At 49.0% G+C, this 16984-nt stretch overlaps 1 protein-coding gene across 2 annotated transcripts; it reads left to right on the plus strand.

The window, feature by feature from the left end:
* Positions 1-441: 441 nt before the first annotated feature.
* LOC123043205 (putative disease resistance protein RGA3) lies at positions 442-5399 on the plus strand. 2 transcript variants are annotated; one of them, XM_044465577.1, is made up of 3 exons: positions 442-4024; positions 4103-4788; positions 4871-5399. In XM_044465577.1, the coding sequence occupies exon 1, from the start codon at positions 517-519 to the stop codon at positions 3880-3882; it is 3366 nt and encodes a 1121-aa protein (XP_044321512.1). In that variant the 5' UTR covers positions 442-516; the 3' UTR covers positions 3883-4024; positions 4103-4788; positions 4871-5399. The 2 variants fall into 2 exon arrangements, with proteins under 2 accessions (XP_044321512.1, XP_044321513.1); XM_044465578.1 differs by having other exon boundaries at positions 4916-5399.
* Positions 5400-16984: the final 11585 nt, after the last annotated feature.

A 16984-nucleotide genomic window follows, 5' to 3' on the forward strand; every position in this document is an offset into this window, starting at 1 on the left:
CGCTCCCGTGTTGCTGTCTTGCGATCGCACGCGCTAACGTGGCAGTGGCACTCACGCGTGAAGGAAGGCCAAAGCCCGTCGCGGGTCGTCGTCGCTGCCCAGGAGGCACGCAACAAGCAACTCCGTAGGAAATGACCATGAGATGGGAAAAGGATGCGGTTGAGGACGATAACTAAAAGGAAGGCCGACATGCAAAACTTCAAACTAATACAGTGCCACAATAATATCTTTTTTTTTGGCAACTCCCACAATCGTATCTTTTTTTTTTTTTGCATCGACCCACAATCGTATCTAAAACCGTATGTATTACCTATTTTCACGTATAAATACCCTGTACAGAAAGGATGTTTCTGTTATTCACGGCAAGTTGAGGGACCATAGTTGTAATTTACTCGGATGCGGTGTTGATAAGGTCGCGGGTGGCAAGCAGCTAGCATGTCTCTTCCTCCCCGAAAGTTCCGTCCAGAGCGCACGCGTACACACGCTGAAACCAAGTGAGCAGCGAGGACGAAGTTCATGGATGTGTCGGCGTGTTCCGGCGGCCTGGATCCCGCGAGACTGGCCAAGGCGCCGCAGCTGCTGCGCTCGGCCTCCCAGGCCATGGAGGGGCTGGCCGCCGACATCCACTCCTCCGGCGGGAGCGGCCGGAAATGCGCGCCTGGGGCCAGTAGGTGCGGGGGGAAGACCGCCGCCCCCATCCTGGAGGTTCTCGAGGCCTATTTGCTCGAGATCTGGGGCATCTCTGCTGCCGCCGAATATAAGGCGCTGGCTCTGCAGGCCAGGGATGCCTTCTACTTCAACCAAGACCTTCAAGACACGGTCGACTGCCGCAGGTTTCACTCCTCCAACCCATCTCGGGTTCAATTCAAACCACTTCCCGCTCTCAGGTGGTGTGGTTGGCACTGCCTCCCTTTTGGAATAGTTGCGCCCAAACCACCCAAGAAGATCGTCAAAGACATCAAGGTTGTGAATCAAGAAACTCGCAAGATTGGCGATCTACTGGACAAGGGGGAAGACGGCTCATCGCGGCGGCGGCCGCCCCCACCGCGCATGCCTGACTCAAGCAGGGAAATTCTTCAGACTAGAGTATTCATTGGGCGCGACAAGGACAAGGATGATATCGTGCAAATGCTCATCCAGCCATGTGCCAACTCTGTTATCTGTGTTGTTGGTGACGCAGGAATTGGGAAGACAACTATTGCTCAGATGGTGTTCAGTGATGCAACAGTTCGGGAGCATTTTGATGTCAAATGTTGGGTGTCAGTTTCCAGCAGCTCCAACAAGATGGAGCTCGCAGCCGAGATCCTAAGGTCGGTCCTACCGGCTTGGGATGGCTCCGCTGACAAGATGGTGGATTTTCAAATGCTTCAGTCGGAGCTCCGTCGAGCTCTTACTTCCAAGAGGTATCTGATTGTTCTTGATGATGTGTGGAACATCACGGATGAAACCTGGATGGACATGCTCGCTCCTCTACAGTCAGCAGATACCGGGAGCAGAATTATGGCTACTTCCCGCATGGACACCATGCCTCACATCTTCAGAGCGTCGCAGCTGTACACCTTGAATCCGCTGAAGAGCGAGGATTGCTGGGCCCTGCTGAAGGAACATGCTTTGCCAAGTGATCCCTGTAATGTCTATCAAGAACTTCACCCGATCGGGAAGCAGATTGCTGAAAAAATCAATGGATCACCTCTGGCTGCCAAGCTGGTGGGAGGTTTGCTGGGAGATACAAGGAGCAAAATTCACTGGATGAACATCATGGAAAAAGGATTACAAGATAATGCTGTTTTCTCCGCCCTACGCTTGAGCTATAAATACCTACCGGTACACCTCAAGCGATGCTTTGCATATTGCAGTTTGTTTCCAGAGGACTATAAGTTTGATCCAGCACACTTGTTCCGCCTTTGGATTGCCGAGGGTTTTGTTCAACCACAAGACAGGGCTGAAAAAAGGATGGAAGACATTGCTAGAGAATATTTTGATCAGCTCCTTTCACGCTCATTCTTCCAGGAAATCAAGCTTGGATCCAAGACGTACTACTTGGTGCATGGCTTACTCCATGATCTTGCAAGGTCTGTCGCAGCGGAGGACTGCTTCCGTATTGACGATGGCACGAACTGTGACATCCCGTTAACAGTGCGCCATCTGTCTGTCACCATGAACAGTCTACCTGCTCTCACAAGCTTCCGCAGTCTAAAAGAGTTGCGCACCTTGTTAATCCGACCGTCACTTCCATCCAACTCCAGTTGCTCCCAAGAGGATTTTGCTGTGAATTTAAAAGATATCCTGGAGAAGTCAAAACAGTTGCGTGTTCTTGATCTCAGTTGCTTTAAGTCCAAAGAGTTGCCCCAATGCATTGATGACTTATTGCACCTCCGTTACCTATCTATCCATGGCTCCATCCAGAGGCTTCCTGAGTCGATTGGCAAGCTCCTGCATCTGCAAGTATTGTGCTTCACTGGGAAATGTTCTTTTGATAAGCTTCCTGAGAACGTTACTATGTTGGTCAATTTGCGGCACCTTCTTGTTGAAACAAAGTGTACTGCAGGATTGGCGGGCATTGGTCGGCTAGCTAACCTTCAGGGATCACTTGAGTTCCACAGTGAGAAGAGGGAAGGGCATAGACTAGAAGAGTTGAGGAACATCAATGGTCTCCATGGGCTACTAAAAATAAAAGGTCTAGAAAATGTTTCAAGCTATGAAGAAGCCTGCAAAGCTGAGTTGAATAAAAAAACACATCTTAATTCTTTGAACTTAGAATGGAGCTCCGCTAGTAGGAATAACCCTCCTCCTGCGGACGTAAAGGTACTTGAAGGCCTAAAGCCGCACCAAGACATTAAGGTACTTAACCTTAGAAGGTATTGTGGCGCCAGAGCTCCCAGCTGGCTACCATTATTGCAGCAGCTGCGTTCCTTGCACCTTACCAATTGCAGGAGTTTGACCATGCTTCCTCCACTGGGGCATTTGGGATCACTCAGACATTTACACATGAAGGAGCTGTGTGCGGTTGACTGTATTGGACATGAGTTTTATGGCACTGGTGATGTGGCATTTCCATCCCTAAACTTCCTTGAATTTGATGATTTCCCAAGGTTGCATGACTGGTCCGGAATAGCACACGGAAAGTCATTTCCATGCCTTGAAAGATTAATCATAATGGATTGTCCAAAATTGGTCAAAATTCCTCCCCTCCCCCCAACTACTTGTGAAGTTACCATTGAGCGTACACAGTTCTTACCATATATGAGGCTTGCCCCTTTTTCTTCGAGTTCAGAGAAGCTCCAACTGGATGTTTGTACAACTTCTGTCCACTTCAACGGCTTACTTCATGAAAAGCACAGAGAAGCCATTGTAGCCTTAAACATAAGTGGTGCTGAGCAGGTCGTTGCTACTGAGGAAATAGGGTCGCTTGTTTCTCTACAAAGGTTGCAGCTTAGTCGCTGCAATTTTACTGACCAAAATTTTAGTAGGTTTCTCCAGGTTCTACCTTGTCTCCTCTCATTGGAGATTGTAGACCTGCCTAACATGATATCTCTTCCAGCAGCGGAAACACTTAAGTTCTGCACCATGCTCACTGAGTTGTCCATACGTAACTGCCAGCTTTTGCACTCTCTATCCTCATTGCAGTATTTTGATTCACTAAAAGTTCTGGTGATCGAGAGATGTCCTAAAATTACTGCAACATCATTTCCGTTGAACTTTAGGAGCCTTTCATCTCTCAAAGTGTTGAGAATATCATACTGCTCAGAGCTCCAATCTTTACCAGCGTACGGTCTGCCATCCTCATTGGAAACACTTCATATTATTGGGTGCCACCCGGAGTTGTCCAAGCAGTCAAGAAATAGGGCAGGACATTACGTTGAAACTTGCTTTGGTACCTAGTGTGCTGATTCAGTGACAGACTTGCTTTGGGACCTAGTGTGCTGATTCAGTGACAGACTTGCTTTGGTACCTAGTGTGCTGATTCAGTGACAGACTTGCTTTGGTACCTAGTGTGCTGATTCAGTGACAGAATATTTTGCAGGTTCTGCTTAAATCTCAACACTCTTTTTTTCTGCTTGTATTTTGTCAGTGGCATAACAGTTACTATTGTCAATTGCAGGGAGAGATGGCACTGCAAACAGCGAGGCCACCCAAACACAACCTTGGAGCATCTCTAGTAGAATCTATATCCCTTGAAACTGCCAAAATCTGTCAAAATCCCACTCCCATCAGATTCCCTATCCCAAACCATATCCCTATAATTTTTAGGTTCAAACCCAAAAACGCCCCACCTTGACCCAAAATATAGGATAAAAAATACCCACTGATCCACGGGAGACCAAATTCCCACAAGTTCTCGCCTGCTGCCCAATCGCCCCAGTGACGCCATGGACGCCGCCCGTCCCCTGCGGGCCATTCATCTCCTCGTAGTGCTGAGTCGTTGCCGCCCACACTGCCCATGGCGGCTCTCGAGTAAGCTGTGTTGGCATCAAGGAAGTGTGGTGCTGCCTTACGCCGGCGTGCGCACCAGGCCACCGCAGCTCTTAAGCCCCACCTAGGTGCCACCAACATGCAGCCCACTGGCCTTGTGACGCATGATACCGGCATCCAGTATCTGGCGCGCACACATGGCACTGACGCCACCATCAAGCCAAGGAAGAGGGTGATAGTGAGGAAGCCGGCGAGAGGCCCCTCGAACCCCCACGCATCCCTCCCACCCCTCGTAGCCCCTCCTCCGCCTGCTATTGATGTCAGCAAGCTCGGAATGGGCAATGCCTCTGAGGCATTCGACCAAATGCCCACAAGGTGAGTTCGTTTATCTTATTTTTCCGTTTTAACTCTAAATGGTGTTGAATTGTCACTGATTGATTGTTTTGTGCACTGCTAGTGTCAATTTATTTCATGAGCATGATGAGCGCCTTTGTGTGCATAGACGACCTCTACTACTCGATGCCAAATTCTGAAGTACAAGATGTCATGCCGTTGTTTGGCACTCCGTTTGATAAGAAGGGGCAAAGGTCGGCCAATTACACGATGGGTGAGGATGAGGCATTGGTGATGCATAGGAGAATGTGACGCTTGATGCGGCCATGGGGAATGATCATACCGGGGCCAACTATTGGAAGGACATTAAGGAGGAAAATCATCGCAATGTGAAGACGCCCTCCTATCAGGATGAACTATTTTGAATTATGTTGTGCATTTGGATGTTGTGTATTGAAAATTTTGAAACATAAAAGTTTGAATTCTTGTGATGTGAAATTGTAGTTAAATGGAGTTGAATATGCATGGAGACAAGATAAATGAAGGTAGGGGGTGGATAAAGGGGTTACAGTTTTTTAAGGGATGTTGGAGCAGACCCTGGATTGTGCATGCCCTGATGAAATCTTTCAAACTGGTGGTTCCTTTGCAGCTCATATCAAATGTCCATTCCAGTCAATCATGTCCTTGTCTGATTTGCGTTTTAACATAGGTGCTAATTCAGCAGCACGTGATGATTAAGAAACCCATGAAGAGATAGCAAAGTATGGAGCCTTGTCTGATTTGTGTTTTAACACAGGTGTTAATTCAGCAGCACATGATGATTAAGAAAACCATGAAGAGATGGCAAAGTTTGGAGGAAAATAACAGATTTGCTAATACTCATCTAGATGAGAAATAACAAAGTATCATCTAACTCATACACACTATTTGATTAATCAAGCAAAAAAAAAAAACCACACGAATCTTGGCGTAAAATCAAATGGTTTAGGAGTTAGATGTGCCTTAGTTAATTCTCATCTACTCCCTTCGTTCCTAAATATTTGTCTTTCTAGAGATTTCAATAAGTGACTACATACGAGTAAAATGAGTGAATCTACACTCTAAAATATGTCTATATACATCCGTATGTGGTAGTCCATTTGAAATCTCTAAAAAGAGAAATATTTAGGAACGGAGGGAGTAGATGAGAGCTAGCCACACCCGGAAAATAAATATGCAGCTCAGTCCAAAAACCATTTCAATATTGTGGCTACCATCTTTTAATCTGCAGTCCTTTTGGAAAAACCAATTCAACGTTTTTACTTCCCTGTGATGATATCTTGTTGAGTGAAATAATATCTGATGGTAAACTACGTTTGCATCATGCTGAAATTTCGAGGTAAACAGTTGGAGGGCGCAAGTTTGAAGTATTTATCAGCTCGGCCTATGAAAGTTGGCAAGGAATGCGGCGAAGCGTGGCCGGAGGACAGAGCCGAGCATCCTGCGCTTGTAGAGAACCCGGCACCTATGTCCTTGCGATCTGTGCTCGTAGGCTTAGATCAGAGCAAGCACTTGTTGGGTTAATCTTGTTGCACTATTGTTTAGCCATGTCATGCATTAGGTGTGCCATGCAGGCACGTAAAAATGTACTCATGTCTTGGTTTAGCTAGGAATAAGTAAGTAAACGTAGATAGGATAGAAATAAATATGCATGTGCCATCGTGAGACTAACTCCAGGAGTGACCAAAATTAGTTAAGATGAGGTGCATGCATCTTGCACGCATTTGGCCGTGTCATTTGACGAGCTGCATGAGTTGCAAAGGTATGCCTGTGCAGCTAGTCGAGTGATTAGTGGATCAATCCGTTCGTTAGTTGCTTACCGTGCGTGCGTGTGTGCATGCTAGCTAGTGGGTGCGTGTTAACTGAGTGGGTCTAGTTTGGCTATTTATAAGCCCATGTAACTGCATTGTGAGTGTTTATGAGAGAAGAAATACAGACGCACAGGTTGTGTCCCTTCCTATGTTCTGTGAGTAGTTCGTGGATCATATTTGAATTTATGAAAATAGGTGGGCATCCGGTTTCAGATATATATTTATGGAAAGCGGAGGGGGCACTTATGAGCATACGAATTCAGTCAGTTGGGGGGAGGGGGGGGGGGTCCTCAGCATTGGTCGTTTCAAAATATGAGCCTTGAATTCCAGACGCCAGCGCCAGCCTTGGTCGTCTCAAAATATGAGCTTATGTTTACTACTCCCTCCGCCCCATAATATAAGAACGTTTTTGACACTACAAGTATATGTAGTGTCAAAAACGTTCTTATATTACGAGACAGAGGGAGTACTGAATTCCAGACGCCAACGCCAAGACCATTTTTAATGCACTGAAGGGAAAGGTGGTGCATAGTTTGAGGACAAGCACAAAAAATACTTGAAGCTTTATGGATTGTATTCTGACGTTTACTAAGGGGGTGTTTGGTTCAGAAGTCCTAGGATCTTTTCTAGTCCCAGGGACTAATCAAAAAAGACTCTCCAGTAGAGTCTTTTTCTAGTCCCTATAGAAAAAGTCCCTCCCGTTTGGTTCCTAGGGACTTTTTAGGGACTTTTTCTAGTCTCTGGGGACTAAAAAGTCCCTGAACCAAACACCCCCTAGGACTGTCACGAGCGAGCAGCTTGTTATTAGCCAAAAACCACCACAGAAAACTTGAATGCTGTTGGTGAGTGAAAGATGGCAGATACTAAGACTGCCAGGTTCGTCAGCAAGGCGATACTCTTGACAGTCTCAGGCAGATGGAGCTATTAATGTGTTCGTGGTGGTGCGAGGGTCTATAGATGGCCATCGAGAGTGAGCTTCACGCCAACACCATCCACAGCTTTGCGAATATTAACAGAATGGAACACAAGGTAGCAAGAGAAACAATGAGCGAATTAAATATCCTCTGATGGCGCAGCAAGGCGCACATGTATTTCTCTAGCTACAACTAAAGATGCATGAAACAAAAACAAAGCGGTAGGTTTCTATATTTGAAATATATATGTTTTCATAATGTACATGGCTTAAAGCAGATACAACTATGCCATTTGGTTTGAAAAGGCTCAATTTGGACAATTGCTGCACTATTTAATGACATGTGGCTTGGATAAGCTGACACTGGCGATAGCTCATGGTTGTCTCTTGTCTGCAATGTTTGAAAATGCAACAGGGTGATGTATATGTATCCTTTCTTTATTTCTTTAATTAGTATGACTGCTGCTGAGAATGAAAGTATTATTGCCTACTGAAAGGCTTGAACTAACATTGATTCGCTACGTATTCTTCTTTCTTGAGGATGGCAAACATAGCGCCATTCTCCTTTCGCGATTGAACAACCTACAGGATGGCAAAGAAGGAACAACCTACAGGAATATTCACTGTGAAGTACAAAATTATGGCCCAGGATATTATGTTTAACTCCCTTCTTTAGGATGGCAAAGAAAGGAACAACCTACAGTACTATTCACTGTGAACTACAAATTATGGCACAGGACGTTATCTATAGTACTTCATGGCCCCTCACAGCTTCCCTTCTTCAGGATGGCAAAGATAACGTCCTGTGCCATTCTCCTTTCGCTACTGAACATGTGTTTGTTCCTTTCCTTCCAAAGCAGCCTGGGTTCAGATGGGCCGAATAAATATGTTTTTCAATGGAATGTTGAGTTCAGGCAGGCTATTTTTCTGTCAAAAAAAAAATCCTCAAATACGTCTTTGTACAGATGTTCGAAGTGACATGGGATCCCAAGTGATATTATATGTGTGCGCCATAATAGCAAGGAGTCAAAACCTCCGACCCAACTGAAACAAAAATAGCTGGTGTGCACAAGATTGTCAGCAAAAAAACTTGGTTGTTTGCATCAGACAGGGGATTCACTAGGTAGTTTTCCTTTAGGAAAGATTTGCTAGGCAGTTTACCATCGAGGAATACATGTTGCTATACGAAGTGAACTTTGTGTAGGGAATAGCAAGCAAAGCTCTGTGTTAGGTACACAGGTTGTGAACTTTGTGTAGGTACACATCCTGCTCTGCTGTGTCCCCTAAGCGCGCACAAGTTGAATGGGCAGTTTACCCTGGTTTGATTGAACATCCACATTTGGAAGATAGGGTTACCAAAACCATATATCTATCTATAAATGCAGTTTCACGCTAGGAAACAGGCATATTCAGTAGTTGAAAAGATTGTGATGCGTGTGTGCCAATCAATTGACTGTTGTAATCGGTTAAGAACATCTCCCTTCCCCGCATGTCTTGGACACAGGAAAACACCACACAGACGCATACAACAAACAAAACAAAGCACACGACACGACACGATCACGATCAAACACACAAACACACCACTGCAGGAAGAAGATCGTGTGGAATCAGATGAAAGGAAGGATATATATTATATACCTGTCAACCTGTGCAGCAGGTCGTTGCCTTGTCCAAGCTGTCGAACCGGGGAAGAATAGACGGCCATCCCATGCTCCACGAGAGATGGGATCGAGCGGGCAGGCCCCGTCGTCGATGGCGCCCTTCGGTTCCAGTTCCAGTTCCAGTTCAAGGAGGGCTGGAATCCCCCGGATCGGATCGGATCGGATCGGATCGGCTCCATCCCCCACCGGGGGCCGGCGCGCACCTTGGTGGGGACCCAGGCAGGCGACGAGGCCTCCGGGCAGAGCGAGCGAGCGCGCCGTAGAGTAGAGGGGGTGCGTGGTCCTCCGGGGGAGGAGCGTAAACCGCCATGCCGACGAGCGGCGGTTTGTGCTGGTGGCGGCGAGGGGATCGGAAAGGGGGAAGACCCTGCTCCCTGCTGCTCCTGCTGGGTTTATCTCTCTGTCTCTCCTCCTCACCGCTCCCGCCGCCGAGTCAAAAGAAAAGGTCAAGACTGCTCATGTGATGTGGCCGACGCCCCGCCGGCATTCCGTTTCTTCCAAGCTGACTTTGACTTGAGAGAGCAAACTGTTCCAGCGCCTCGTATGCGTACTACTACTATTGGAATGTTTTTTTCCAGATGAGCATTGGGTTTGTTGGCTACCTTGTATTCAGTGGCCGAGCCAGAAATTTTGTATCACCAGAGGAGTCAAATGCTGTTAAAACTGTTTAGGAAGGACGAAATCATTAGAAAATCCCAAATGTAAATGCCACACGCCGGCTCTGATGTTTTTTACAACTAAATTTGTCATCTCAAAAGAAAAAAATGCAAAAAAGAAATGAAATTTGACATCCAAAAAGACAAAAACAAACCCAAAAAATAAACTGAAACTTGCCATCCGAAAAAAAGTTGTCATGGTTGACAACTAAAGTTGTCATCCTCGTTTCACTAAACTTGCCATCAAAAACATTCAAAGTTGTCTTGTATTCGTGCCACACGTGTGGCATTTATCAGGGTCAAAAAAAAGTTCAGCAGCAAATAGTCATAACTCCTACAATTGTTCATTAGCAAATATATGCATCAAATCTCTGATATTAGGGGTTTGACCAGAGCCGGTCCCCTATCTACTCCGTTGTACTATAATACGTCCGGTACCATCTAAAGAAATAAATCATTCGGTACTGTTTGGGGCATCTCTAACACCATGCCGCGAAGCTCCTGAAAATGTCAAGATTAACGTGTCCAGATTTTTTTTGTCATCCAACGCGGTGTCGAAAATATTTTTCAACAATAGAAAGACTTGCGGACGCAATAGAAAGAGCATGTCATGCTTTTCAGCAATATAGACTACTCTATTCGTTCACGGATACAAAATGTTTTAAATATTTTAATATGAACTACGTATAGATTAAAAATTAATAAGTAAACACACTAAATGCATCTATACACGCCGGAGTCAAACAAGTTAGAACATTTTACATTACTCCCTTCGTGTTTATATATATATATATATATATATATATATATATATATATATATATATATATATATATATATATATATTTCTTTACCGAGGGAGTATATATTAGAACGGTTTGGACGTAGTGAAAAACTTGCAAGTAAAGTAATATCTGCACCCGAAATCTGACCAGAAGCGGACGCGCACGTGTGTGCAAGTCGCCGACTGACTGCCGTCGCGTGAATCTTTCTGCATATGCGGCAGGCACAATCGATCAACGCGGCATTCTATTCGATCCCCGCTTTGGTGTGACGGAACGCGGCGAGGATATTCCTTCCATGTTTTTATGTTTTATTATCCTGCCCATTGGAGGTATCGATCGACGCTGCAGTCTAGCGACGAGAACTGCTTTCTCAACGTGCAGGTTAGTGCTAGGCTGGGAGCTGACAGTAACAGCCTCACCTTTTGCGCATCTTTTTTCTGGCTTGCAATTACGCCTCCGCCCTAGATTGACCCCGTCGCGTTTTGCGTCGCCGATCGGCCGACATATTCCTCGGCGTCACCCTTGGGATTTTTTACCCGTTCGAGACGGAGACCGCCTTCTCCTTTTGACGGGAATTTGAGGCCAGCTTCTCATAACAAACTCTGCTATTATTTGTAAAAAAGCGATGCCAATTTTACAAACTGTGAAGGTTAACTTTCGGGATTTAGGAATAGTGGTGGCCTTTGATCCCCGCTCGACCATCCATCCAAGTTTTTAAAAGGGCTTAAACAAAGGACCGGGTCACTTGGACTAAGAGCGTCTCCAGCCGTTCGGCGCCCACAGGGACAGAAATAGCGCCTCCTAGGGGTCATTCGACGCTATTTTGGCCGTGGGGGCGGTCGGGTTCCCAGCCACGGCCCCAGGTCGGCCTCCAGATGCCCTTTTTTGAATTGAATTTCGGCAAAATCTAGACGAAAAAGACATGAATTTGGCTAATATTTGACGGGTTTTCATTCATACATAATAAAGAAGACATAATAAAACATAAAAAAATACGTCGCCGAGGAGCTTGTAGAAGTCGGTGTAGTCGCCGCCGTCGCCGTTGTCGTCGCCATCGTCGCCCTGCATGCCGCCACCGTAGTCTTTGCTGCACCCCTGACCTGTATCGCCGATACGTGGGGGGTTGGACGGCCCGGGCGCCTCGTCGTCGCTGTCGTCAAGGATGACAACGCCGCCCTCGTCACGGCCGCGGCGCCGACGCTCCATCTCCTGCCGGATGTAGTCGCCCCGCGCCCATTTGAGGCCGATCTCCTCGGCGGCGGCCATGGCCTCATGCTCCTTCTTCACGGGAAGGAGCGCAGACTCGGTCTTCGGCTTGACGAGGCGGTAGGAGGGAGGAGAAGGGACATGGCCACCCTCGTTGATGACGAGGGCGCCGCCGTGGGTGCGCCGCCCGAGCAGCGTGTCTCGTGGCCCGCCCGAGCAGCGTGTCTCGTGGCTCCGACTTGACGGGGAGGAGCGCCGGCGACCCGGAGAAACGGGAGCCCAACGAGGACGAGGACGCCAACTCCATTCGCCTTGGCGTCTAGGAGCTGTCGTGGCAGTGAGAGAAGGAGGGGGCGCCGGGTACTCTAACCGCAGCTACTTGCTGGCCTCGATGTGCTCGAGGACGGCTTCGAGGGTGGGCCCGGTGACGCCCCACCATTGTCGCCACCCCCTCGGAGTTATGGCGGCCGCGGGGTTCAACACCGTTCGTGGCAGCCAGTTGGTCGGCGTGGCAACGCTCGAAGTACGCCATCCACAGGTTGTGGCTGTCGGCGGCGTACCTCGGCTCCTGACGTGCGTGCTCCGGCAGCGACGACCTGATGCGCGTGATCTCGGTGCGCCGTTCAGCACCGGAGGGCGGCGGTGGCACCGGGATTCCACCGGCGCTGAGCCTCCACGAGCCCGGCACCCGCATGTCAGGTGCGTTGGGTAGTCTGCCTCGTAGAGGAGACGAGCCTCCGCCTCGTGCAGGTGGTGGCGGGCGAAGCCATTGGCCGCCACTCCATCGCTGGTGAGGGAGTTCTGGACTAGGGGGTGTCCGGATAGCCGAACTATCATCATCGGCCGGACTCCAAGACTATGAAGATACAAGATTGAAGACTTCGTCCCGTGTCCGGATGGGACTTTCCTTGGCGTGGAAGGCAAGCTTGGCGATACGGATATGTAGATTTCCTACCATTGTAACCGACTCTGTGTAACCCTAGCCCTCTCCGGTGTCTATATAAACCGGATGGCTTTAGTCCTTAGGACGAACAACAATCATACCATAGGCTAGCTTCTAGGGTTTAGCCTCCTTGATCTCATGGTAGATCCACTCTTGTAACACACATCATCAATATTAATCAAGCAGGACGTAGGGTTTTACCTCCATCAAGAGGGCCCGAACCTGGGTAAAACATCGTGTATCGTGTCCCTGTTACCATCCGCCTAGACGCACAGTTCGGGACCCCCTACCCGAGATCCGCCGGTTTTGATACCGACATTGGTGCTTTCATTGAGAGTTCCTCTGTGTCGTCACCGATAGGCTCGATGGCTTCTTCGACCATCATCAACGACATAGTCCAGGGTGAGACCTTTCTCCCCGGACAGATCTTCGTATTCGGCGGCTTTGCACTGCGGGCCAATTCGCTTGGCCATCTGGAGCAGATCGAAAGCTACGCCTCTGGCCATCAGGTCAGATTTGGAAGTTTGAACTCACGGCTGACATCCGCGGGGACTTGATCCTCGATGGAGTCGAGCCACAGCCGAGCGTGCCGCACTGTCACAGCGAGCATGATTTAGCTCTGCTGCCGGACAGTATACCCTGGAGGCCGCACTCGAACCCGCTCCGATCTTCAATTCGGAGCCGGCTGCGCAGATCGAGGACGGATGGCTAGACACCGCCTCGGGAGCTGCAACCTCTATGGCGATAGAGCCAAACACTGATCTTGTCCCTCATAAAGCTCGTGACTCCGAGGTGCCGGACTCCTTGCCGGACTTCGAACCTCCCGCGCCCCCTCAGATCGAATCCGATTGGGCGCCGGTCATGGAGTTCACCGCAGCAGACATCTTTCAACTCTCACCTTTTGGCGACATCTTGAGTTCGCTAAAACATCTCTTGTTATCAGGAGAGCCCTGGCCGGACTGCGGTCAGGACGGTTGGGATGCGGACGACGAAGAAATTCAAAGCCCACCCACCACCCACTTGGTAGCCACAGTCGACGATCTAACCGACATGCTAGACTACGACTCCAAAGACATCGACGGTATGGACGACGATGCCGGAGACGAACAGGAACCAGTGCCTACCGGGCACTGGAAAGCCACCTCATCATATGACATATACATGGTGGATATCCCAAAGGATAGGAATGGCGAAGGAACAGAGGAGGATGACCCCTCCAAGAAACAGCCCAAGCGCCGGTGTCAGCGGCGCCGCTCTAAATCCCGCCACAACAAGAATGAAGATTCTGGCACCGGAGATAACAATACACCGGATAGTGCCGAAGACAACCCACTCCAGCAAGATCCAGCGCAGGAGGATGGAGACGCCAGCCCTCATGAGAGAGCGGCAGAAGAAGAGGTAGAGGATTATATGCCTCCCTCCGGAGACGAAGCAAGCCTCGACGACGATGAATTCGTCGTGCCTGAGGATCCCGTCGAACAAGAGCGTTTTAAACGCAGGCTTATGGCCACGACGAACATCCTCAAGAAAAAGCAGCAACAGCTTAGAGCTGATCAAGATCTGCTAGCCGACAGATGGACTGAAGTCCTCGCGGCCAAAGAGCATGAGCTCGAACGCCCCTCCAAAAGCTACCCTAAATGCAAGCTGCTCCCCCGGTTAGAGGAGGAAGCGTATGAACCCGCATCACCAGGAGACAATACGGCTGACCGACCACACCGTGGTCGCGACAGAGAGGCCTCTAGGCCCTTCACTAGACCCGTACCCTGGCACCGCTCGAAAAGCACAAGACCACAGGGGAACGCTCCGGACTTGCGAGATATATTGGAGGATAAGGCAAGACAATCAAGATCGATCTATGGATCGCGTGGGCGCCCCACGGTACGTGACGACAACCGTCGTGCCGGACACAGTAAGTCCGGTCGGGCCGAACAAAATAGACAAAGCTCTTTTGAGCTCCGTCGCGATATCGCCCAGTACAGAGGCGCCGCACACCCACTATGCTTCACAGATGAAGTAATGGATCATCAAATCCCCGAAGGGTTTAAACCCGTGAATATCGAATCTTACGATGGCACAACAGACCCCGCGGTTTGGATCGAAGACTATCTTCTTCACATCCACATGGCCCGCGGGGACGATCTTCACGCCATCAAATATCTCCCCCTCAAGCTTAAAGGACCAGCCCGGCATTGGCTTAACAGCCTGCCAGCAGAGTCAATTGAGAGTTGGGAAGACCTGGAAGCTGCATTCCTCGATAACTTCCAAGGCACGTATGTGCGACCACCAGACGCTGATGACCTAAGCCACATAATTCAGCAGCTAGACGAATCGGCCAGACAATTCTGGACGTGGTTCTTAACAAAGAAAAACCAAATCGTCGACTGTCCGGATGCGGAGGCCCTCGCAGCCTTCAAGCATAACATCCGCGACGAGTGGCTTGCCCGGCACCTGGGACATGAAAAGCCGAAATCCATGGCAGCCCTTACATCACTCATGGCCCGCTTTTGCGCGGGTGAGGACAGCTGGCTAGCACGCAGCAACAACCTCAGCAAAAATTCTGGCAGTCCGGATTTCAAGGACCGGAATGGCAGGTCGCGTCGTAACAAAAGCAAACACCGCATCAACAGCGACAATAGTGAGGATACGGCAGTCAATGCCAGATTCAGAGGCTCTAAACCCGGTCAGCGGAAAAAGCCATTCAAAAGAACTGCTCCGGGTCCGTCCAATTTAGACCGAATACTCGATCGCTTGTGCCAGATACACGGCACCCCCGAAAAGCCAGCTAACCACACCAATAGGGACTGTTGGGTATTCAAGTAGACAGGCAAGTTAATTGCCAAAAACAATGACAAGGGGCTGCATAGCGATGACGAGGAAGAGACCCGACCGCCGAACAATAGAGGACAGAAGGGTTTCCCCCCACAGGTGCGGACGGTGAACATGATATACGCAACGCACATACCCAAAAGGGAGCGGAAGCGTGCACTCAGGGATGTATACGCGATGGAGCCAGTCGCCCCGAAGTTCAATCCATGGTCCTCTTGCCCGATCACTTTTGACCGAAGGGACCACCCCACCAGCATCCGCCACGGCGGATTTGCCGCATTGGTCTTAGACCCAATCGTCGATGGATTTCACCTCACCAGGGTCCTGATGGACGGCGGCAGAAGCCTGAACCTGCTTTATCAGGATACAGTGCGCAAAATGGGCATAGACCCCTCAAGGATTAAACCTACCAAGACGACCTTTAAAGGCGTCATACCAGGTGTAGAAGCCAATTATATAGGCTCAGTCACACTGGAAGTGGTCTTCGGATCCCCGGATAACTTTCGAAGCGAGGAGTTAATCTTCGACATAGTCCCGTTCCACAACGGCTATCATGCCTTGCTCGGACGTACTGCGTTTGCAAAGTTCAACGCGGTGCCGCACTACACATACCTCAAGCTCAAGATGCCAGGCCCTAGAGGAGTCATCACGGTCAACGGAAACACTGAACGTTCTCTCCGAACGGAGGAACATACAGCGGCTCTCGCGGCAGAAGTACAATGCAGCCTCTTAAAGCAATTCTCGAGTCCGGCCGTTAAGCGGCCGGACAAAGCTAAGCGCGCCCGGAGTAACCTACAACAAGACCACCTGGCATATTCCGAGCACGCGTAGCAGTGCGGCCCCTACCCCAGCCCCTGCAAAACGTCCAAACAGGACTCCGTTCGTCAGAGGCCCTGTCTGGCAGCAGACCTGCCGAACTCACGATGCAACAGCCAGGGAAGGATAAATGCTACAACGAATATACAGGTGGTCTCCATTACGAGCATTTTTATACACCAATCCGCAGCCTACCCCTGGAGGGGGATACGTTTAACAGTCCCATCCCTTGCTTATCGCACTATTTGTATCGTTCTGCATTCATAGCAGCACTTATTGAATAAAACAATGCAACACCTTTTTGCTTATAATTGCATTTCTTTTTCATACATATGTTCATTTACGACATGTCGCATCCGTACACTTTGGTACGGCTAAAAACACACCAGGGGCTTATGTTTCCCGCAGCATGGTGTGATAAGTCCGAACACTTTCACAAGTGCGGCACCCCGAACTTATAGCATTATATGCATCGGCTCCGAATCATGTCCTGGGTCAATAGTTGGGTTTGCCCGGCTCCCATATTTTGGTACTTTACATTCCGTTGTATCGGCTAAGGTAGCACTGGGAGAACCACTG

Source organism: Triticum aestivum, chromosome 2B (genome assembly GCF_018294505.1).
Source record: "Triticum aestivum cultivar Chinese Spring chromosome 2B, IWGSC CS RefSeq v2.1, whole genome shotgun sequence".
In the NCBI taxonomy this organism is placed as follows: Eukaryota; Viridiplantae; Streptophyta; class Magnoliopsida; order Poales; family Poaceae; genus Triticum; species Triticum aestivum.